General features: G+C 51.6%; 1 protein-coding gene across 10 annotated transcripts in view; it reads left to right on the top strand.

The window, feature by feature from the left end:
* Nucleotides 1–24,134, top strand: part of ZNF362 (zinc finger protein 362) — a 175,895-nt gene that overhangs the window by 133,976 nt on the left and 17,785 nt on the right. For 6 of the 10 annotated variants that reach the window (XM_055390782.2, XM_031013876.3, XM_055390774.2 and 3 more), the window contains 4 exons: nt 17,176–17,239; nt 17,424–17,670; nt 21,223–21,556; nt 22,667–22,891. In XM_055390782.2, the coding sequence (XP_055246757.1) occupies nt 17,176–17,239; nt 17,424–17,670; nt 21,223–21,556; nt 22,667–22,891 (870 nt within the window). Of the gene's footprint in view, nt 1–11,595; nt 11,722–16,289; nt 16,407–17,175; nt 17,240–17,423; nt 17,671–21,222; nt 21,557–22,666; nt 22,892–24,134 lie in introns of those variants that run through there. The other 4 variants (XM_063700570.1, XM_031013881.3, XM_063700577.1 and 1 more) reach the window with 2 other exon arrangements.

Genomic DNA, 24,134 nt, shown 5'->3' with positions numbered 1-24,134 from the left:
TTATAAGGAAACCAAGACTCAGAGAGGTTGAACAGTGGCAGAGGAGGCTTAAATTCAGGCCTGCAGGATCCTCGCCTGGCCTTTTCCCAGGTGGACTTTGGTGCTGTGGGAAGGACTCTTCTAGGTTTTGGGCTCTGTAATTCTTCTGCTGAACCCAGTGACTGTGTAAAAATCCAGAGCCCCACCCCACCCAAAGAATGTCAGAGCTGAAAAGGCTCAGATGTCAGGAGGTCACCTGGGCTCAGAGAGGGGAAGCTACTGGCTGGAAGTCAGTGATTTGGGTCTCAGAACCAGACCCTGATCTCCTGCCTCCCTTCCTCTGTGACACTCAGAGGGACAATGAGCCTCTCTACCCATTGCCAGGCTGCACGAGCCCCAGGATGGCAGGAATTGCTAGTGGGTGGTGGTGCTGGTGATGGTGTCATGGAATAACGGCCAGCGCTCCATGGAGACATGAACTTATCCCAGGGACTGAGGAATAGGCTATCTGCAGTCTTGGGGGATGGAGGCAAGTTGGTCCCACATGGAAAGGAGGAAGCAGGTGTGTGGGTGAGGTGGGGAGCTGGTCTGAAGCCAGGCTGGCCCTAGCCCTTCCCTGGGCAGACACTTTCCTGTCTTATCTCTCTGTAAAATGAGGAGCCATTCATTCCTTCTTCTGCCATGGGCTATTTTATTCATTCATTTGTTGCCAGATCATTCCTTTATTCTTTCATTATCCATTAATTTGTTTATTGGTTAGTCATCTCAGTAATCTACCCATCTGTCCTTCTGTGCAATCCTTAGCTCACCCAGCCCACATTGGACAGACATATGAGATACAAGTGTAGTCCTCCAGGGCTCTAAAGCCAACAAGGAAGAAGAGGTGAGACTGCAGGTACATGAAGCACTAGCCAGGGCAGTGTTCGCTGAGTGCCTCCATGAGTCCCCAGGGGAGGTCTGTCAGAGAATGGAAAGCTTGAAGACACCAAAGGAGTTCCATAAACCATCACAGTGGTAGACCTGGGTCCTGAGATTAGGTCCCATTGTGTCACATGGCTTCTGTGACTTTCAGCACATTCTTTCCCTTTCTGAGCCTCAGTTTCCTCAACTCTAAAATGGGGTACTTTCTGTGAATCTCTCATGGGTTGTTGGGAGTGATATCAAGACAGTGTATGACACGTCTCCCTGCCCTGGCCAGGCATGTGGTGGGAGCTCAGTACGTACCCACTGAGTTATAAGGATTGCTGATGACTGTCCTAGGCCCTGCCATGATTTTGAGAACCGTAATGGTGGTTTCAGAATGAGGCAAATGATCTGGGCACCCTGCAAGCCCTGGTCTGCTTTGTCATTCCCCTGCTGAAACTTTTCTAATGTTTCCTAGGCATTTATAAGAAAAAATATCTGAAGTACTTTCTGGGCCTACAAGGCCCTTAGTAGTCCAGGCTCTGCCCACCTCTCAACCTTGGCTCCCCACATCCCATCGCCACCTCCAGCCACACACCGGTTTCATTCTACACCTTGAATTTACAAAGCCTGGTGGCAGGGCCTTTGCACATTCCCCCACCAGGACAGCTTTTCCCTGAGTGTTTACGTGGCTGGCACCTTCTTGTTTCACAGGTTTCTACTTGAATGTTACCTCCTCAGAGGGTCTGCTTGGACCACTTGCTCTAAAATAGCTTCCTACTCTCACTCTCTCACATCAGCTGCTTTTTCTTTTCTCTTGTGGCTGTCACCGGTATCTGAAACCCTCTCATTTATTTATTCGCACTTCTTGCCTGTCTCCACCATTAGAACAGGCTGAGGCGCCATGCGTGTGAGTGAGCAAGTGGTTCTGGTGTGGTGTGGCTGGGGCTTTTGTAGAGGTGAGGAAATGCTAGGGAGTCCAGGTGTGGCAGCGCATTGCCTGGGAGATAAAGTTACACTGAGGGCTGTCTTCTCCTTCCCCCTACCCCGGGAGACTCAGGGCTGTTGTCAGGAAATAATGAGATGATTAAATCATGGAATCTAAGAATCCCAGTCTCTTCCAGTCTCAGAGCTTTAGCATCTGAGAAGCTTTCCAGCTCAGAACCTTTGACACTTGGAATCTTACCATGATAGGATGATCCAGTCTTAGGTTTAGAATCTTACAAAGTGGACTCTCACTGCCTTATTTAGCATCACAGAGGGCTCGCTTTGTGCCATGCCATGTTCTAAAAGCCTTTATAAATACTAACATATTTACAGGTGAGGAAGCTGAGGCACAGAGGTATTTAGGTATCATGGAGCAGTTGCTGGGATTTGAACCTAGCACTCTGGGACTCCTTAGAATCCCTCAACTGTTGAGGGGAAGCCCAACCTCACTTGACCCTTGCACAGAGCAGGAATCCTTTTCCCACACCTTTGTCAAAAGGGCCTCTGATCTCTGCCAAAAAACCCCCCTCCAGTGAACTCCCTCCTAACCAGGCCACCTAGCTTCCTGCTGTCAGAAAGTTCTCATTGCTAGTAAGATTTTCTTTACAATGTGTAAAGTGCTGCACCTCCCTTGTGAATAACGCCTGGGAAGTTATGTTAGTGTCATGGTTTCCCAGTGCCTTTGACCTTGTGGATTCCTGGTTTCAGTAGCCTCTTTCTTCCCACTGGGTTGTGGGAAGAAAGGCAGACAGCCTTGAGGCAGACAGCCTCAGTGCATTGTTGAATGTAAGAATGAATAAATTGGTGCACAAAGACCGCATGAACCCTCAGGATTTCTGAGTTCCTATCTCTTTAGCCTGGTGCTCGGCACTCATCCAGGGTAATTGGTCAGGCTTGGTGTACTCAGGAAAAGGAGACACCGTTATCTCTCCAATAAAGTCTGTATCTGATGACATTTATGTATGCAATTCTTGGAGAATCATGTGAGATCTAAAATCATGCACTATTAGGAGCGAGGTGGATGTCATCTAGCCAAACTTCATTCTACCCGTTGGGGAAACTGAAGTGGGAAGAGAGAGGAGCAGGCCTTATCCAAGGCCATGTGCATCTCTGTCTGCTCCCCAGAGGCCAACAGGCTGCTGCAGTATCTGCCTTGGGGATCAAAGGCAGGGGAAAGTGCTCAATGGGACAGTTACTTCTTCTCTAGCGGAGAAACTACCCCTGTACAATGGGGGCAACATTTTTGGATGCACAGGGTGTGCCTGGCACTTGGGGGGAGATTGAGGAAGCCAGCTGCATTGGGAGTTGGTTGGGGCTATGGTGATGGGGATGGCTTTCTAGAACCTGGGGCTGGAACTGGGCTTTGGAGGCTGGGTGGAATTTGGGGGAGGTGGCTGAATAGTGTCTTTAGTGGATCAGGTGTGTAGGGAAGGCCGAGGGATTTGGCTCTGGGGCCTAAGGGGTCCTGCCTTGTTCCCTGCCTCATGCATGTGGCCACAAGGGTACTCTTGGTGGGGTCTCCACCATCTGGGTCCTTTTCTGAACTTTGGGCAAAGGCTTTAGGATTCTTTTTTTTTTTTTTTTTGAGATGGAATCTCGCTCTGTCCCCCAGGCTGGAGTGCAGTAGCACGATCTCCCCTCACTGTAAGCTCCGCCTCCTGGGTTCACACCATTCTTCTGCCTCAGCCTCCTGAGTAGCTGGGACTACAGGTGCCCACCACCACGCCCAGCTAATTTTTTTGTATTTTTAGTAGAGATGGGGTTTCACCGTGTTAGCCAGGATGGTCTCGATCTCCTGACCTTGTGATCCATCCGCCTTGGCCTCCCAAAGTGCTGGGATTACAGGCGTGAGCCACCGCACCTGGCCGGCTTTAGGATTCTTGAGGGGACAGTCTAGGCAGCCATTCCAGGTTCTGGGGCTCTGTGGGGGGGACACCTGCTTGAGAGGGGGCACAACCCTTCAACACACTCAAATACATTCATACATATTCACACTATTAGCTTTTCCATTACCACCCCTGACCCTCCCTCCTGCACCATCCTTGCCAATGTGGAGCACTCCTCTGCTATTTCAGAAATACCACCACAGGTGTCCTAAACTGGATCCCTAGGAGCCAGGAGTTCAGGAAGCATGTCTGCTGGAGTGTGCATGCACACACGGTATGCACATCACATAGGAGCACGTGCATGGGCTCTTGCCACTGGGAGGACCACATACCCAAGCGTACACCGTGCACTCTCCTGGGAAACAGCACACAGCCACATGCCTGATCATCTGCACATTCTCCCACACGCATGGTGTTCATCTGTACACAGCTCTGTTCACTCAGGCCTCCTTGTGCACACGTGTGTTTTTACATGTAGATGAGTCTTGCATGCACATGCTTATTTACACTTGAGATAACATAGCCTCAAATTCTAGCCCTGGCGCAGTGTGTCTCATACACACCCTTGCATTCACACCTGCACCTACACCTGGCCTGGATCTGCTGGAAATGGTGGAGCCGGCAGCCCGTTTCTGTCTCCTGCCTTCATTCACTAGTATTTCTTGAGCATTTACTATATCCAGGCTTTGTGCTAGATGCTGAGGATAGATGGGAGGAAAACTGATGTATATAGGTCCCTGCCCTAGCGGAGGTAGACAGGCACTATATAAAAGATCACACAAATGATGATTTTTTTTTTTTTTTTTTTTTTGAGATGGAGTCTTGCTCTATCACCCAGGCTGGAGTGCAGTGGCACAATCTTGGCTCACTGCAACCTCCACCTTCCAGGCTTAAGCAGTTCTCCTGCCTCAGCTTCCAGAGTAGCTGGGATTACAGGCGTGTGCCACCACACCCGGCTAATTTTGTATTTTTAGTAGAATGGGGTTTTGCCATGTGGGTCAGGCTGGTCTCAAACTCCTGACCTCAGGTGATCCACCCACTTTGGCCTCCCAAAGTGCTGGGATTACAGGTGTGAGCCACCGTGCCCAGCCACATGATGATTAAGATTAGAGATTTTGGTCACTATGTTGACTGATGATGGGGGAGGAGCAGAGGGAACAGCCTGGGCAGAGACCCCGAGGTGAGAAATTCAGGGACAAAGAGAAGGTGGTGGCACTGGGACCTAGGGAAGTTGCAGGAGATGAGGCAGCAGGTGAGGCTGAGTCTGGTGGGGCCTGTAGCCAGTCTTCCCTGGCCTGTTCCCCGCGAGCCATTTGTCCACCCCACACCCTCCCCACTCCTTTCTCTGCCCAGCCCAGCTCAGCCTTCCCTTTGCTGCTGTGGCCTGCTTGGGGCCTGCTCTGTCTGCTGGCCTGCACCCCAGGCTGGAGGCCTATTTGGCCTGCCCCACAGGCTGCCTGCCTTGGAGGTCCTGGGATATAGCAGGGAAGCAGGCTTCACTGCCTGCCAGGGGTTCCCTGTCCAGGACCCCTGAGACCTGTCTAGAAAGCTCCTGGGGGCCGGGCCAGAGCCAGGGTCCAGCAGTTGGCTTTCCTGTTTTTAGTTAATCTCAGACCTGGATCTTTGCCAGTCAGAAGAATGGTCCCTGTGGGTCTTGAAGGCCGCCCAGAGCTACTGCCACCCCCCACCCCCTAGATGGCATCACTGGCTGGTCAGATTTCCATGTGGGTCTTTGGAATGTTGGGAAAGGCTCCCTTAGGCCTTAGAGAACCTAGCAACAGCAACGGCAGCTGACTGTTCAGGAGTCCTCACTGTGTGTCAGGCAGTGTTTGAAAGATTTTATCCATATTAGCTAACTTAGTCCTCAGTACAACCCATGGAGATACCAGGATCATCCCCAGTTTACAGATGAGAAAATTGAGGCTTGGAGATTTAGGTAACAATCCCAAAGGCCTGAGCTGGGGCTATCTGCCTTCAGAATCCATACTTTGAACCCTTGAGCTGTCACATTTCCCCTTTAAGGGTCCAGGAGCCCAGACTATGATTTGGTTGAACCCCTTCACCTTATAGAGGCAGGAAAGGAGGCCCAGAGAGAAAATGGACTTGACAGAGGGTTCTGTTACCTCTGCCTGCACCAGATGCATGGTCTTGGGCAGGTTAGTTACCTCTCTGAGCCTCATTCCTGACCCCAAACAAAGAAGTGATGACCACAGAAGCTTGGGGGACACATGGGGACTGAAATTGAGAAAGGACCCAGGGTGAGGGCTTCTTAGGTCTCCTGATACATGCTTTGTAAGTCATTAAGCTGTCTGTTCATGTTCTAAGCATCTTTCTGAATATATGTTATATTTCAAAACACTCACAGCATCTACCTCATGGGGTCGTTAGGAGCCAGAGTGAGAAATGCTTGTAAAGTATCTTAAGGTGCCTGGCGTGGAGGAAGCAACTATTATTATTATTGCCATCATCATTTCATACAAGCAGAAGGAGTTCCCTGTGGGGATAGGAGCTGGGGGTCCCCAGGAGAAATAGAAGTAGGGAGGGGGATGTGCTCCAAGCCTGTAGAACATTCTCTCAGAACTGAGAGAGTGTCATGGCCCCTTCCCTAGATGAGGGCACTGAGGCTCCCAGAGAGGGTCAACCGCCCTCAGTGTCTCTGGGTAGCTGGAGGTGGGAATGGGGGGCCCAGAGGTTGAGGGTGTTGGGGATGGGGAGGGACAGTGAGGGGAAGGGGCAGGCTCCCAGCTCCCACTGACCTGGGCACAGACAGCAACCCCTCCTGCTCTGATCAGCCCTGCCATCACAATGAAAACAGCCCTTCCCAGCCCCGTGGGGCTGCGGAAACCCGGTCTAATTGGATCCAGGACCCTGGGAGCCTCTTTCCTTCCGGGGAAGGAAGTTCCCAGGAGTGTGTTTCTGGTGCTGGCCAGGCCTGCCCAAAGTCTTGAGAGTGGGGTGGGGTACAGTGGCTGGGGCTCAGGGTTCTAGCTGCTTGGAGTGGCAGAGGGCAGAGGGGCCATGGGAGGCAAACTTTGAGCGTGTCTCAGGAGCCTAAAACATGAGAAGCCTCAGTTTCCCTCTCCTAGACCATCTGCTTATCCTCTCCAGGCTATCCTTCTGGCCCCATACAGCTTGTCCGTTGAAAACCTTGGCCATGGCCCTCCCTTGCTCAGGGTCCTCCCATGTCCCCCCTATGTTCTTTCACCGGAGCACCTTAGCCTGGAACTCTGGTCCTTTATGAACGGCTCCAGCCACCCCACCCTTCTTCCCTTGTGAATTCCTGCACTATACCCCTGACCCACATGATGCTGTGTGCTTTCCTGCCTCAGGGCCTTTGCACATGCAGTTCTTTCCACCTGCCATGCTCTCCTCTGGCATCTCCCTCTTGCAATTTCCCCTTCCCCCATCAGTAAGTCCCACCTTCCTGAAGTCTGTTCTTCCCACAGTGAGATGAGTTCACTCTCCTGAGAATGCTGCCACTACCCTCCCTTCCCTCCCAGCCCGACTGCAGCAGTAGCTGTTGCCCCTCTCTGGAGGCAGGGATTATGTTTGAGAAACCTTTGCTCTCCCAGGGAGTTAACAGTTTTCCAGCCTCTGCACATGCTGCCCTTCTGCTGCAGTGGCTCTCCTGGCAAACTCGTCTGTCTTCACGGCTCACATGGAAAGACCCCTCCTCATCAATTCCCTCAGTGAACATCTGTTGAGTACCCAGTGTATACTAGGCACTTGAGGCCCTACTGCATGGCTGGCACTGGGCTCTGGGGCTGCAGCAGTGACGGCTGATGGGGAGACAGGCCTAAAGCATATTTAGGTGCATGGTATTAATACAAAGGTGGGGTAGGGAGAAGGCAGGGACCATGGGAGTGTATAACAGGGTAGCCCAATTCCTGTGTGGGAAACGTCAAAAGTGACCTTTAAGTTGAGACAGGAGGGAAGACCTGGGTGAGCTGTGGGGCTATGTTGGGGTAGGGGTTGTAACTAAGAACCAGACCAAGCCCTGCTTTTGGGGAGCCCACAGCCTACTTGGGGGACTGGACAAATAACCAGATAACCAGACAGTTCCTCAAGGTGGTGCCAGCTGAGCAGAGTTTTGAGAGCAGGGTTCCAGCTGGGTGGTATGGCTCCCAGATGGAGGGGCTCAGCCTGTGCAAAGGCATGGCACATCAGATCACCTTGTTCTGGGGGCCCTGATGCTGGAGGGATGCTGCCAAGGGGCACACCTGGTGAGATGAGTGTGGCCAGGGGACCTTCTTGGCGAAAACCCGAGCATCAGACTATGGAGTTTGAACTATACCCCAAAAGTGATGGGAATCCAAGAAGGATTTTAAGCGGTAGACTTAGCACCCTGGGCAGGCTCTCCTTCGGCTTGGTCCTCCCTGCTGGGGCCCCTGGATGGGACCAGGAGTCCCTTCCTGACTGCTCTCCTGGCTGGGGTCATGGGTGGGGCTGGAGGCTTTTGCTGTGGGACTTTGAGCAGGCCCCTGTCCCTCCCTGAGCCCCACTCTCCTGGGTAAACTTGCAGGGTCTTAGGCTGGGGTTTGGGGTGCCTTGCTTTGTCAAAGGTTGCTTAACTTTTGGTTTTATTAAAAATATTCCCTTAAAAAGTCACATAAGAATACTCTTCCAGGCCTATCACCCCATCAGCTGTGACATGGAGAAAAATGAGAAAACGGGGATATGAAATAAGTAAAAACCCACCTCATCTCTGCCCCTGCTCCAAGCCGGAAGCATCACCACTGTTAGCATTTTGGTGTTTTCTTCCCCTCTTTTCTCTCAGCACCCAGTTTTTATATAGATGTCCTTGCTCTGTCTATACATGCAGTTTTTAAAAATCTTCCCATTTCCCCCCTGACTATTGTTGTATCACAAGTATTTTTTTAAATGACTGCAGAGTGGTTTCAATCCTTCCTTTTAATGGATCCAGTGTCAGGGTGGAGAGTATGGGCTTTAGGGCCTGATTGTCTGGATTCAAATCCTACACTTAACTGCTTGACTTTAGGCAAATTTCCTGATCTCTCTGTGCCTTCAGTTCCTGACAGGCCAATGTGAGTGTTAAATGAGTCATTACAAGGCCAGTAACATTAGCTGTTATTAACGACCATAGACTATGACACCAGGTAACATAACTTAAACAGAACCTGTTTAAAATTTCAGCTGTTCCAGGTTTTTGCTGCTGTAAAAAACCACTGACGCAAACAGCTTTGTACATATAACTTTTTCTATATTTTTCTAGGGATGGATGACCAAGAATGGGATCACTAGGCCAGGAAGTTTGGACATTTTTAGAGCTCTTGACAAATTCATGCCAGATTTATTTCAGAAATGATTGTTACAGTTTACATTCCCACCAATAATCATGAGCCTGCCAATTTCACCATACCCTCACCAGTATTGGGTGTTAGCATTTTCTTATTTCTTTTTCCTATTTTGACAGGTTAAACTCATTGAATTTTCACTGCTATGGAAGCAGAACCATTTTCTGTGTTTATTAGCTGTTAACATCCTTTTTGGGTTGGCTCGTCTTTAGAGAACACACATAGCCCCTTCTTGGGTCAATTAGGAAGACAGGACTTAGATACAGGAAATAGTAAACAGTGTTAACACAGAGGACAGCACAGTGCCAGAGTGGGTGGAGGGGACTTGGAGGAGGGGAGGGGGCTTCCTTCTATCCAGGCCACAGCCCTTTCAGTTCCCCCCACCTGATTATTAAGTAATTAATTAATCCAAACCTTTATCAGATACTGTGCAGGGCTTAAAAGATAAATGATTCAGCCATGATCCCTCCCCAACAGAGTGCATGTCTGGCAGCAGAGATGGATGAGCAAACAGACAGAACATGGGGTGAGAGGGGTTCTGATGATGGAAAGGCAGGGTGCAAAGGGAGCAGAGAGGAGAGCACACAGTGTAGCTCAGGCATGGAGGCAGAGCAGTCCCCGATTGCTTCCAGGAAGAGGTGGCCTGTAAGCTGGGGCCTGAGGGATGCATTGGAATTCACTAGTGAAATGGGGAGGGCAGAGAGCACCAGGGAGAGGATGCAGCCTGTGGAAGGTGAGAAGGGAAGCAGAACCCTGGGGGAACTGTGAGATGTTCAGTCTGGCTGGGCAGTGCAAAGTAGAACAGCCAGAGAGATTGGCAGGGGCCGCACGTGTAAGGCTTAAGCAATCCAGAAATTGTCTGGAGGGAAGTAGGGAGCTATGGAGGGTCCTAGGAAGGGCAGGGTTATGATCTTTTATTTTATTAAAATCACAGTGACTGCAGTAATGGAGTGGAGGATGAGGGTGGAGTGGGGGAACCTGTGAGCAGGCTCTTATAACAGCTGAGGCCAGAGCTGAAGGGGGCCTGGATCAGGGCAGGGGAGGTGGTGCAGACCCTCTTCTCTCCCCACCCTGTAGGATCCTAATCAGCTTCATGGTACAGATTGAATGCCACCTCTTCCCGGTAGCCCTTCCTCACACCCACCCTCCAAGTTGTGCTTTGAGGCTGAGGCTGTGCAGGGCCTGGCATGCAACAGTCAACTGCCTGCCCACCAGCAGCTGACCCTGACCTCCCCCTGCCCCATGCCTCTGGACCCTCCATCTGTTCCCCGCACTGGGCTACCAACTACTTTCTTTCATTTTTTAAGAATAAATTCATTGTTTTCATTAAGCAGCTGAACAGCATTACAGAGAATTTGGAAATCAGAGAAACAAAGACAAAGACCAAGATTGGCCCCAGCTGCCTCCTGCCTTGCTCCCAGCCTCCCTCTGGGTGTGGCTCCCTGAAGCTTTCTTTTTCTGACGCAGGTTTTTATTTTTGCCTCCTTTGTAATCATAGTGTCCGGGTAGTTTTGGGTCCTGCTCTCTCGCATTTGCTTTGTGAAGAGCTAGTTCCCATGTGGCCATGGGGTCTGGGCAAGTGTCTTCTTTTTAAAGACAGGTTCTCACTCTGTCACCCAGGCTGGAGTGTAGTGGTGTGATCATGGCTCACTGCAGCCTCAAACTCCTGGGCTCAAGCGATTCTCCTGCCTCAGCCTCTCAAAGTGCTGGGATTACAGGCATGAACCATGCCCAGCCCAGTCAAATCTCACTTTTTAATGTCTGTGGGTTGGGCTGGGGCGGGGGTTGGGGGATGGCCATAAGTTGCTTTACTGAACCCCTCTGCCTTGCAGTGGGTAAGTCTTGTGACATTCCTCCCTGGGCTGCCTGTCCTCTTTCTGTCCATTTGTCTAGGTCGGAAAGTCTCCAGGTGGCAGGGCCTGGCACCTGATGTACCCCTTCCTCAGTACCCCCTCCCTCAGTTCCCCTCTCTGGAGCTTGCTGGGCTGGCCTCAGAGACACCCTTCTGGGACGGGGTGATAAACAGACCCGGTTTCAAGTTCAGACTCAGCTCTGTGACCTAAGGCAACTTGCTTAACCTCTCTGGACCTCAGTTTCCTCATCTGTACAATAGGTTTATTGTGAGAATAAAATAATGGCTGTAAATATCCTGACACAGTTCCCAGTCCATTGGAAGTGACCACCTTGGGCTAGAGGCTGGCAGAAATGAATGAGCACCAACCCTACTTGTGAAGAGTTTGAAGTCTGGTGGGGAGGACACCCGGGAAAATATAACTGCACTGGAGTGCAGTTGGCCCTGTAGTGCTGGGCCAGTGCTGGGCATCCTAACTCCGTCACTTACTAGCTGTGTGATTTGGGGCAAGTTGGTCAATCTCTCTGTGCTGCACGTGCATCTCAGAGTCATTGGGAAGATTCAGTGACATGAATCATGACATATTCAACACATAGATGTTGAAATCAATGGTAGCTGGCACTTTACTATTATTATTATTGTTATTATTGTTATTGTTATTCCCATATACAAGGTGCTGTTGGGAACACAGAGGAAGTGACTGGCTGGGGGTTCAGGGAAAGCTCCGTAGAAGAGGGAACACTTGAGCTGGGTCTTGAAGGATGAGTAGAAGTTCACCAAGTGGGAAAGGACACTCTAGGTAAGGAGCCTGTGATTCCAGGTTGCACTCTGTCAATGAGGGTTTGTTCTTTGGGGGATTAAAGCATTGTGTTCGTCCCACCTTCCCTGAGTGCCCTGGCTGCTACCCTCTGGGTCTGCCCTGGGGGAGGTGTGTGCTTACCCTCCTGTAGCGGCCTCCTGTGTCGTGGTGGCTGTGGGTTCCTCCTCACGGCAGCTGCTGGGTCCCCATCAGTCCACGTTTGGGGCCACAGGTCTGTATCTGTCATTTGTGTCTGGGTTTGGTCTGTCTGTCCGCATGTTCCTGTGGCTGTGTTTGTCAGCACTGGTATACAGTGGGCCTCCTGGGCTCCACTGTGGGGGGCACCTTGCATGCTTCCTTGGCCTCCAGCTTCAGGCCTCTTTGGCCGCTCTCCTCCCTGGCCCAGGCGCAGCCCCTGCCTCTCTGCTCTGCTCCCCAGGGACCTCCCGCTGCCTCTTCTCCTGTCTTTTCTAGTCCCCTCTACGCTGGGCACTCAGAGGGGCCTTTCTCAACCACAGATTCTGTCCCATCACCCACTGCTTCAAGTCTAGCCTTCAGGCCTAGGAGTCAGGGAGCAGCCTTTTAGGTCTGGCCCCAGCTGCTGGCTCCAGCCTCATCTCCCATCTGCCAGGCAACACCGAACGCTCGTGGCTCCCCTCACACTGTTGGGCTCCTCGCCTGGGGGACCTTTGCTCAAGCTGTTGCTTCTGCTGGGAATGCTCCCACTTCTTCTCTGCCTGGCTAACTCCCACTCATCCTTTAAGACCCAAGGCAGGCATCACCTCCCCTGGGAAGTCCTCCCTGATCCTCTCCAGGCTGGGTCAGGTCCCTGGCTCTGGGCTGCTAATCCCTTACATGGGGGGCAGGAGCAAGTGCCTTGCCCAAGATCACACAGCTGGTGAGTTGGAGTAAAGATTGGAACCCGGGTATGTTGGGCTGCAAACAGAGCGGGCTGTTCCACAGTCCTGGTGAGGCGACAGTGGCTGGGACTGTTGGAGAAGAGTGGGTGGGCTTGAGAGAGATTTTGGAACTGGAATCCTGAGGACATGGCTGAGATGGGTGTGAGGTGGGTGGGGAGGGAGGGCGAGTGTGGTAGATCACTTTGTGTCTGCAGGAGCATCTGGGCAGATGTGTGGTAGATCACTGTGTGTCTGCAGGAGCATCTGGGCAGATGGGGATGTCCTGCTGTGAGCTGGGGGTGACCAGACCAGGTGCATGGCATAGGGGAAGACTAAGTCCAGCTCAGGCCTGCAGAGTCTGAGCAGCCCAGGAGTCGGCCAAAGGGACTGTCAGGGAGAGGCCTGGCTGGAGGTGGGGACTTCGGGCTTGGCTGGTATTTAGATTCTAAAGTGGTTGGGCCACCCAGGAACTGAGGCTGGTGGGAGAGAGGGGGCTCCCGCTCTGTCCTGAGGAGCTGAATTGGTGGGGAAGAGAGGCTAGGGACTGTAAAGGAGGCTGAGAAAGTGAGGAGCCAGGTGTCATGGTACACAGGCCTTCTCCAAGGGGCCAGGTGGCAGGGAGGCCATGGAGGACAGGACTGGAAGGTGGGCCATAAGCTTTGACCTCAGGGAGGCCACGGTGGTGTGTGGTTGGCCTTATAGGTGGGAGTTCTTTGCAGAAGCTTATGGCTCACTTATGGCTCACTTGTCTGCTTCCTTCACTTAGCTTGGGGCTCGGGGAGGGCAGAGTTCTTTCCAGTTGGCTCAGGTTCCCCAGCACTGGTCCCAGTTTGGCCCAGAGGATTTGTCCAATATGAATGGATGGACAGACTGATAGATGGGCCAGCTGCCATCAGCAGGCCGTTTTCTGGAAGGGGCGTTTCATTCATCCGCCCATCCACTGTTTTTCACCTTTTAGAATAACAGAAACAAAATGACATTTGCTCCCCTGTAAGGATCAGCCCTGTGTCTTGGGGCTCACAGTAGAGAGTCTTGGCTTTTGTCATGCTTGAGGCCTGGCCACCAGCGTGTTTCCTCTGCCCATTCTGGTATGCACACTCAACCCCCGGGTGGCTGCTCTGTCTCCACCCCCAGCCCTCACCAGGTCCTCAGATAGTCCCCTCTGCTTCACTGCTCCCCTGGCCCAGCATGCTTCCTGCCACCTTCTCACCACCAGCATTCCAACCCAACATCTTAGCATGGCATTCAGTGCCCTGTGTCTCCCCACCGCCCTGGTCTGCAGCTCTCTTTGGTGTCTGTGGGTGCTGTTCACTGTCCCAAGCCTGCCTTGTGCTTTCACATCTCCACACCTTTGCTGAAGCTGTGACCTCTTCCAGGAATGTCCTTCTGCCTTGTCCCTCTGTCCTGAACACACTTCTGGCCATGTCTCTTTCTGGCTTCAAGCCCCTCCCTTAGACAAGGTCTGAGTGGCTTGGCCTGGCCCTGGCTGTCTTACCCCCTCACCTCTCACCAGGGCCCACCCTCTTGTACAGGTCCCAGGGCTGCACAGGGGATACCCACCTCAGAGGCATGTTGGGAGTCTCACATGAGATGCTGTTGATGAGCACCTAGCAGTGTGTCTGACACGCAGGAAGAACTCAGGAAATGTTTGGCCCCTGCCCTGCCTTCCCTGTGCCTGTCACACAGTAGGTAGACACCAGGACTAGGGTCACTGACCGAATCATTAAATTACTTAGAACCAGCCAGAAAATGATGCAGAGAAATCAGGCAAAGGTGGTGTGGATCAGATTAAGTGATCTGGGGCCCAGCTAGGGTGAAGGGTGGCCCCTGCCTGACCAGGGGTCTGATAAGTGGCAGGATGTTCTATCCCAGCTGTGGTACCCTGGGCAAGACCCCCTCTTCCCATAGCCTCCTGATCAGGGTAGTGGCTCTGAACTTGTCATTGAACTGAACTGAAGAGGAGGAAAAGACGGATCTCCCAGAACTGTCTGAGAAGCAGCGAGGTGCAGTGGGCAGAGTCCTGGGCCAGGGCAGGAGTGAGGCAGGGTAGCCTGTTTCACCCCATTTTACAGAGGAGGAAACCTGAGGCTTAGAGAGCTAGCACCCAGCATCACATCACAGTGCTGCTTCCTGTTTCTCATGCATGTGGCCTGAGCAAGGTGCCTCCCTCCTGGTGCCCTTGTTTCTTCCTCCATGAAATCAGGGTGAAAATTCTTCCTTGCTTGCCATCCTCCTGAGGTTCTGATGAGAATGCCAGTGGGCACAGAAGAGCTTTGTAAACTGTGAGCAGTGCTAGATAATTGTATGGGATTGTCTTTAAAGTCATTCTGATTATTATTACTTCATTTATTGATTCCATTATGCAACTCACATTATTGATAACCTCTGGGCCTGGGTGCTGGGGATACCCATGATGAACAGGACAGGTGTATCCAATTCTCAAGCTCCCTGCCCCCAGCCGTGGAGCCTCCTTACCCTGGCTTTACATCTCGGTCCCCTCCACATTTCCCCCTGTGGACAGCAGCAGGGTTGGGACAGGTCCTGAGACTGCTGTGTGAGCGGGTGCTCACCTGTGGGGTCACAGCCGTGTCATCCTAAGGTAGGGTTTATTCACAAGCCTGTGGTCAGGATGCGTCATTCCCCTGAATACGTAAGGGACTGATGAGCTGGACTTCAGAGTCAGGCAGATTAGAATGGGAATCTCAGCTCTCTGCTTACTTGCTGTGTGACCTTGAACAAGTCACTCCACCTCTCTGAATTCAGTTTCCTGAGCTATAAAACGGGAATGATAAGAGTACCTACCTGCCTTTCAGTGTCATTGTGCCTGGCACAAGAGAGGCACTTGGTAACTTGCAGCCTCCTCACCATAATTATTGTTTTGAGTTTGTTCTGGGAAAGGAGACGTCCCAGGGGTCTGGAGCATTCAGGGAGAACTCCAGGCAGGAAGTACTTCTTGTGTTGGGCTGTAAGGGATTGGTGGGCAGAGGGAAGAGCATCTTGGTGCCTGTGGATGGAGGAGCAGGGGGGCTGATAGAGGGCAGGAGCTGCCCCAGCCACCTGAGGAGGGTGCTCTGACCCAAACTGGCCCTCAGGCTGGGAGTGAGGGGTAAGGACATTTGCATATAGATATTGATCCATTTGCATATGGGCATTTGCTCTTCCAAAGACTAGGGTTTGCAAAGCAAATTCCCCAGAGGAACCAGCTTGAGCAAATCTGATTTCTAGTTTTGACTGTGGCACCTTCGCCTTGTGGCCTTGGACAGGTCTCCTCCTTCCCCTCTCTCTGAGCCTCAGTTTCTTCACTGATAAAATGGTATAATAATACCTCTTGTACCTACTTTCAAGTAAAGATCACAAGAGATAATTCATCTAAAATTTCTTTCTTAAAATATTGAGATTAGATCGTGTCCTTATTGAGGGTTTTCTCCCGAAGCCCTATAGCTACCATTCCAATAGGGGTTTCTCAAGCTCATAGAATCAGGAAAAGAGGGTGAAAGCACTTCATTTTGGTCTTTCCTGTCAAAATAAACAATTTCATTTAAGCAATAATACCAGTTAGGCAAGTGATTTCTGTAAGAGAGAGATAAGAGAAACTTGACAGGGAGCAAGACTTAATGGAAACCCTCTGTGAGGCATGGTCCCTGTAAGTCACTTCTTGACTTACTCTAGGGTCGCAGGAAGACAAACCTTCTGGAAGACTGAGATAGCCCTGAAGGCCCATCCTTCATACTGCCCTGGTTGAAAAGGCCTTCTAACCGCACAGGCCTGCCATGGAACTTGCCAGAGGTGAGGGCCACCAGACAGTTTGTCACACACTTTTACCAAAGAGCCGCAGACTGCCCTAGCTTCAGCCTCTTCAGCCCCCTCCGTAACCACAGCATTCTCATCCACGTCGTTGTAGGTCAGATGTTGCACGTGACATTGAACAACCACACGTGGCCTGTTTCTTGAAGATAACTTTCCAGAAGTACAATTTCTTGAGTCAAAGGGCAATAATCATTTGGGTCACTGTAAATTGTCCTGCCAAACTGCCCCTCAGAAAGGCTATGTCTGGTGACCTCATGTTGCCCCCTGATTTTGAGAAGGATGTCCGTACTCAAGGGGTCAGGGGGCAGAAGGGCAGGGATCAGGGATGGGCATTTACAAGTTTGCTGCAGTCCTCCCCAGTTTGTCTCTGGACTTGGGGGGCCTTCTGTATGGAACCTACGGGGTTGGTACAGCAGCCTGGGGCCCTCCTGGGGGATGGAGATTGGTTGGCCAGCATTGGGGTGATAGGGGTGGGAGCTGGTTGAGAGTACTCTGGTCTGGATGTGACCTTTGCCCTATGGGGCCCACTAAGGGGGGGTGGTAGGGGTGTCACTGAATTCCAGGTTTTTCAGCCTGGAGATGTGGCTCCCTGGCCTGGTGGGAGGCCTGCTGTGCTGTGAGGCTGGGGGACCCATGGGGACATGGATCCCAGACACTGGCCCTGACTTGAGTGGGCGCAGCTGAGGGGTGCTCGCCCCAGGCCTTGGGGAGGGCTCTCTTCCCGGTGACAGTCGCTCTCTTCCCGCAGGATGGCCGAGCCTCGATTTAACAACCCCTACTTCTGGCCCCCTCCTCCCACCATGCCCAGCCAGGTAAGACTGACGTCGCCCCTCCGGCTGCCCTACCCTCCTTGGCGCTGCTTCGCTTCCCCTGGGTTTTGGCTGTGGCCTGCGGGGAGGGGGATGAGGAGCGAGGGGCTCGCGGGTGGACCAGCGGGCCTGGGCAAGGGGCGGGAGGTGGTCCAGACCTCCTCAGCCCGTCCTCTTCCGCCCGCAGCTGGACAACCTGGTTCTGATTAACAAGATCAAGGAGCAGCTGATGGCCGAGAAGATCAGGCCGCCTCACCTGCCGCCCACGTCGGCCTCGTCGCAGCAGCCGTTGCTAGTGCCGCCGGCGCCCGCCGAGAGCAGCCAGGCCGTCATGTCGCTGCCCAAGCTGCAGCAGGTGCCAGGGCTGCATCCGCAGGCGGTGCCGCAGCCCGACGTGGCGCTGCACGCACGGCCGGCCACCAGCACCGTCACAGGTAGGCCGAGCGGGCGGGGCCGGCGGGTGGGCGGGCCGGCGGGTGGGCGGGGCCGGCGAGGACTGGGCGGGAGGGGGCGGGCGTAGCGGGGGACTTGGTGAGGATGGGACCCGGCTAGGTGAGAGCAGGGCAGGCAGGGCCTAGGGGTAGGGCATAAAGCTTGGGGTGGCGGGGTTGGCCACGACGAGCCACAGCACCGGACTTCCAACGACCCAGTACTGGAAGGACCCTTCTCCCCCCAGTGGACACGACAGGAGCCGGTCACTGCCCCATGGGGCTCACCAGGAAAGTTAGGTTCACATAGAAAACTTTGGAAATCACGAGATTCTTTGGGAATCCAGAGAACGACCCTGACCAGATTTAGGGGGTAAGAGAAGACTCCCTTGGAGGAGCCAGAAGGCGAGGAAAGGTTGGCAGCAAACCAGGGAAATGGGACAGGAAGAGGGAACCGCACAGGCGGAGGGAGTATGTGTGTAGGAAGCAAGAGAAGGACAGACCGTCTGGGGTGGGGAGACCCGGAAGATGGTGATGATGACAGCTAGCTCCAGTCGAGCGCCTGTGTCTGTTCACCAGTGTTCATTGTACTCCCAGCAGCCTGTGAGGTGTGTGCTGTTGGTATTAGGTGGAACACTGGACCGTTTTGACTTAGAAAAACAGCAGTTTCATGCAGTTCACCTTAATGTCTCTATTCAACAGATGAGGAAACTGAGGCAGAGAAAGGTAAAGCCACGTGCAACCACGGTTTACAGCTAGTAAGAGGCAGAGGCCGGCAGTGTGGCTCCAGAGCCCGTGTCTTCACTCTGTTTCGATGCTCAGTTCTGCTGAGGCTTCGAGGAAGCAGGGACCAGATTAAAAAGGGCCCTGTAGGCCACAAAGTGGTTTGGACTTGACCCTTGGGCAGTGGGGAACCACTGAAGGTTTTTAAATAGGGGAGGAAACACTCAGATATGGGTTGAGAAAACCGAGTCTGGCTGCTTGGTGGAGACCAGGTTGTCAGGGGGTAAGCGTGGAAGCAGGGAGACCTTCAGGAGTGTGGTGGCCTGGGCAATGCAGTGGTAGTGGGAATGGAGAGAAGTGGACAGATCTGAGATACACTGTGGGAGAAGAGAGGACAGGATGTAGGATCGTGAGGGGAGGGAGGAGGTGAGGGAGATTCCCAGGGCACCGCCCTTGTGATGGAATCCCCGGAGAAGGAACAGGGTTGGGGAAAGATGTGAGCTCAGTCTTGGATAGGTTGAGGCTGGGGTGCCAGGCGGCCATCCTGGGATAATGTCAAGGGGCTGGAGCCACCGGAGGCCTCCTCGGAGCTTGGTGGATAGGCTTTCTTGGGAGACCACAGTGGTTGGGCCTTTGTTCCTCCCCTGTCGCCCCTGCTGCCAGGCAGGTGCTTCTGCCTCTCTCCTTCTCTCCTGCATTTTCCCAGAGTGACCCAAGAATTACAGGGCCTGGTAAACCTCTCCAGGCCCCAGCTGCACTCTGTATGTCCCCTGTTATTATGATTTTATTAAATTTATTTTTTCCACTATAAAAGTAATATTAAAAAGTAATATAAGCATATTAAGGGAAATTTGGAAAAAAGAGAAACTAGCAACAAAAAAATCATTCATAATCCCCAGCTCCCAACTGAGCAGCTCAGAGAGGCTGTTGGTCCATTTCCTTCCTTAGCCATATTTTTTGCTTTTCAATATTCATGTGTGTTTTGCTGAGCTTGTGGTAGGGCTGTACCCATGATTTTAACTTGCTTTTCCTACTCACCATTCTGTCATAAACATATATATTCCACTTTTTATTATAAAGGTAATACATAGTCATTATAGAAAATTTGGAAATTGCCGATAAGCTGAAAGGAGAAAAAATAGCCTTAATCCTACTATTGTTAAGAATTTTCATATGTTTATAATTTATTTTATTTTGTCCTTTAATCACAGATGTTAAAAATGGATAAATTCACCAGGTAAAAGATTCAAATAATATAGAATCAGATAGACAAAGTATGAAAATCTCCTTTTACCAAAAAATTATTCTCTTTCCCTAGAGAGAACCACAATTAGCAGTTTGATGTGTCTCCTTTCAGATCTATTCCTGTGCGTTTACATGCACATATATCTTGTCCAAACTACGTATGTAGTTTGAGTGTGTGTTCTTTAAAATAGATGGCCTCGTATGTCTGTGATTTGCTTTTTTCACCTGACAGCTCATTTCGACCTTCTCTCTGTGTCACTGTATCACATCGATCTTGTTTTAGTGGCTGTGCAGTTCTCCCTAATGAGAGTGGACCACAGCTCTTTACAAAGCTCATGCTGAGGACAAACAGGTTGTGTCCAATTTTGTCTGATCACAATTTTGTATGGACATGTACACACATCTTTGTGCTCATGTGGGAATATTTCTTTATTGTAAATTTCTAGAAGTAGAATTGCTTGGCCAAAAGTTGTGTACATTAAAATTTATTTAAATTAATTATTTTTTTTAAGAGTAGGGTCTTGTTCTGTTACCCAGGCTGGAGTGCAGTGGTGTGATCATGGCTCACTGAAGCCTCGACCTCCGGGGCTCAAGTGATCCTCCCACCCCAGCCTCCCTAGTAGCTGGGACTACAGGCACACGCCACCACACCCAGTTAATTTTTGTAATTTTTGTAGAGACAGGGTTTTGCCACGTTGCCCAGGCTGGTCTTCAGCTTCTGGGCTCAAGTGATACTCCTACCTCAGCCTCCTAAAGTGCTGGGATTACAAGCATGAGCCACCGTGCTCGGCCATGTTTAAATTTTAGTGGCTGTTGCCAGACTACCCTTCATTAACATTAAGGCTTCATTAAGGCTTTGCAAATGTACATTCCCACCACCAGTGTATGATATAAAACATTCTCCTGCCAACTTGACATTATCTTTTTCAATGCACAAATTTTTAGTTTTTTTAAAAAAAAAAAAAATAGAACCACACAATAGATACCATTTTCATGATTTTGTTTGCTTCAGTTGATATTATGTTTCTAGTCCTATCATTTTTAAAAGAATAACTTTTATTACAGAAGTTTTTAAAACGCTCATTGTCAAAGAATCAAGCACAGTTAAGCCTCTTTTTTTTCTTTTATTACTCCTGATCTACTATCCATATCACATTTTGGCACGTTCTTTCCTACTTATTTTTTTGTGTGCATACATACATAGTTTGCTTAAACAAACATAACCTCCTTTTCAATGGGCAGTTCAGTAGAGGCAATTAATTGCTGTTTACCGAATCCTTCCCTAATGTTGCATATTTCAGTTGCCTCTAAAATTTTGCTGTTATAAATAAGACGGCAGTGAACTTCTTTGTGCCTCAGTATTTTTCTATAGTTTGAATTTTTCCAAAGTGCCCCTGTTATCTAACTCAATTTAATCTTAAGGTGTCTAAGGCATCTTACACATGCACAAGGTCTCATTTAGTTACCCCTGGGTAATAACTTATGAACGTTAAGGGGATGCTCGCCTGCCAAAATCACATAGCTGGGTGGGCAGCTGAGCTGGCCTCTGCAGCTCCCCTCACCCCTGCCCCCACCCACCTGTCTTCGCAGGTCTGGGGCTGTCCACCCGGACCCCGTCTGTGAGCACTTCTGAGTCAAGCGCGGGCGCGGGCACGGGCACGGGTACCAGCACCCCGTCCACACCCACCACCACCAGCCAGAGCCGCCTCATCGCCTCGTCCCCCACCCTCATCTCAGGGATCACCAGCCCCCCTCTCCTGGACTCCATCAAGACAATCCAGGGCCACGGCCTGCTTGGCCCCCCCAAGTCCGAACGCGGCCGCAAAAAGATCAAGGCGGAGAACCCGGGGGGTCCGCCTGTCCTTGTAGTCCCCTATCCCATCCTGGCCTCGGGCGAGACTGCCAAGGAGGGCAAGACGTACAGGTGGGGGTCTCGGCGGGATGGGGTCCGAGTGGGCTTGGGGCTGGGGCTTGAGCCAGGGCTGCTCCAGGAGCCCAGCAGCGGGGCCGAAACAGGACCCTTAGGGCCGAGGGGCAGGGCTAGGGTCCAGAGGGGCGGGGCCTTCTGGAGAGCCCCACCCACATCCCAAGTCCCAATTCGGGGAGGGGAATAGAGGCTTGGACCCTTAGGTGTGGTCTGTGGCTGGCAGCCACCCCCACAGCCTGGGGTTGTGAGAGTCGGTTTCCTCCTCCCTTTAAGCAGTGTTCTCAACCCTGGCCACCTTAGAATCACCTGAAGAGGCCGTGCACAGTGGCTCATCCCTGTAATCCCAGCACTTTGGGAGGCCAAGGCGGGTGGATCACCTGTGGTCAGGAGTTTGAGACCAGTCTGGCCAGCATGGTGAAACCTCGTCTCTACAAAAAATACAAAAGTTAGCCGGGCATGGTGGTGCGCCCCTGTAATCCTAGCTACTCAGGAGGCTGAGGCAAGAGAATAACTTGAACTTGGGAGGCAGAGGCTGCAGTGAGCTGAGGTCGGGCCACTGCACTCCAACCTGGGTGACAGGGTGAGACTCTGTCTCAAACAACAACAACAACAACAATTTTAAAGAATCACCTGAAGAGCTTTCAGAAAATGCAGATGCCAGGGCTGCATCTTCAGGAATTCTGAGTTAATTTTCTGAGGATGGAAAGTATGGAGGGTGGGGCAGGCGTTGGTATTTCGTAGACGCTTCCCAGATGATTCTAATGAGCAGCCTGGTTGAGAACTACTTCACGTGGTAGCGCCTCCTGCCCGGAACCATGGGATATAGCCCTGGGCAAACCCTCACCAGGATCAGGCCTGTCTTCCCTATGAGGTGTAACCTATGCTCCAGGCTCTGTAATGTTCCCCCAGGCAAGAGCTTCCTCCTCCAGATTTAAGGGTGCCCAGGCTGGGAGACTGTCCCCTGTCTTTCCCAGGTGGTCCTGTGCTTCTTGGGCTCATCACAGGAAAGACCTGTCCCAGGTGCAAGGTCTCTCTGATGTAGGAGGCCTCCCCTGAGATGGACAGGCTGGGGGATCTTCCCACGTGAACCTGTCTCTTGATCCGCAGGTGTAAGGTATGCCCACTGACCTTTTTCACCAAGTCGGAGATGCAGATCCACTCCAAGTCGCACACAGAGGCCAAGCCCCACAAGTGCCCGCACTGCTCCAAGTCCTTTGCCAACGCCTCCTACCTGGCCCAGCACCTGCGCATCCACCTGGGCGTCAAGCCCTACCACTGCTCCTACTGTGATAAGTCCTTCCGGCAGCTCTCCCACCTCCAGCAGCACACCAGGTGAGTGGCCTGCCTGCTGCCCTGCTGCAGCCCAACTCAGCTCAGCACCCGTGGCCTGGCACATGGAGCCAGTGCAAGGAGGGGCAAGGACCTTCTCCAGGTGCCCATTGCCCTCGGGGTCACGGCCCTTGTGGACCTCACTGGCCTCAGCTGTTGTTACTGCACCCCGTCCCCACTGTTTCTCATCTCTAGGTCTTTGCACATGCTGTGTCTTTTACCAGAGAGACACCCTTCTCCCGCTTTTCCCTGTTTCTCTGGCCATCCCCTTGTCCTCTCTCAGTCTAGCTTCCTCCAGGAAGCCCTCCCTGATTGCTCTAGCTGGGTGAGGGACCCGACCTCTGTGTCCCCACAGGGCTCTGTGCATGTCCATCATAGCAGTGGTAGGCTGTCACGCCCATGTCTTTTTATCTGCCCACCTCACTCAATCTACTGGGAGTTCTTGAAGGCAAGAGCTCAGTCTCCTCCATTTCCATATCCCCAGTTTGTGGCACAAAATAAGCAATTATTAAATATTTTGGAATAAATATAACTGGTTTTTACAGAGCATATGATTCATCCATTTAACAAATACTTATAGAAACTTTTACTCTATGCCAGACACTATTCTAGATGTTGAGGATACAGCAAGGAACAAAAAAGATGAAAATCTCTGCCTTCGTGGGGCATACGGTCTAGTTGACTGTGTGAAAGGGAGACTCAAAGCTATAAATGCTTTAAGAAAAGTTTGTGGCCGGGTGCGGTGGCTCACACCTGTAATCCCAGCACTTTAGGAGGCTGAGGCGGGTGGATCACCTGAGGTCAGGAGTTCATGACCAGCCTGGCCAACGTGGCAAAACCCCATCTCTACTAAAAATACAAAAATTAGCTGGGTGTGGTGGTGGGCGTCTGTAATCCCAGCTACTTGGGAGGCTTAGGCAGGAGACTCGCTTGAACCCAGGAGATGGAGGCTGCAGTGAGCCGAGATTGCGCCATTGCACTCCAGCCTGGATGACAAGAGTGAAACTCTGTCTCAAGAAAAAAAAAAAAAAAAAAGTTTGTGCAGGAGGGTATAGACATCGGAAAGACTGGCTCACCAAATAAAAATACCATTGGTATTTTTAAAAACAAGCCAAAGATTACCAAGATTGCAGTCCCTCTGTTCAGAGGGGAAGCAGCACCATTTTCTCACATGACGATGATCATCTGTGTGAGCATTGTCATGTGTTTGCCGATATCAGCATTGTAAAAGTCAGGGATAAAACTG

Source organism: Gorilla gorilla, chromosome 1, assembly GCF_029281585.2.
Source record: "Gorilla gorilla gorilla isolate KB3781 chromosome 1, NHGRI_mGorGor1-v2.1_pri, whole genome shotgun sequence".
Taxonomy (NCBI): Eukaryota; Metazoa; Chordata; class Mammalia; order Primates; family Hominidae; genus Gorilla; species Gorilla gorilla.
Note: the sequence above shows the minus strand (reverse complement) of the source record. Positions and strands in the feature narration are given on the sequence as shown.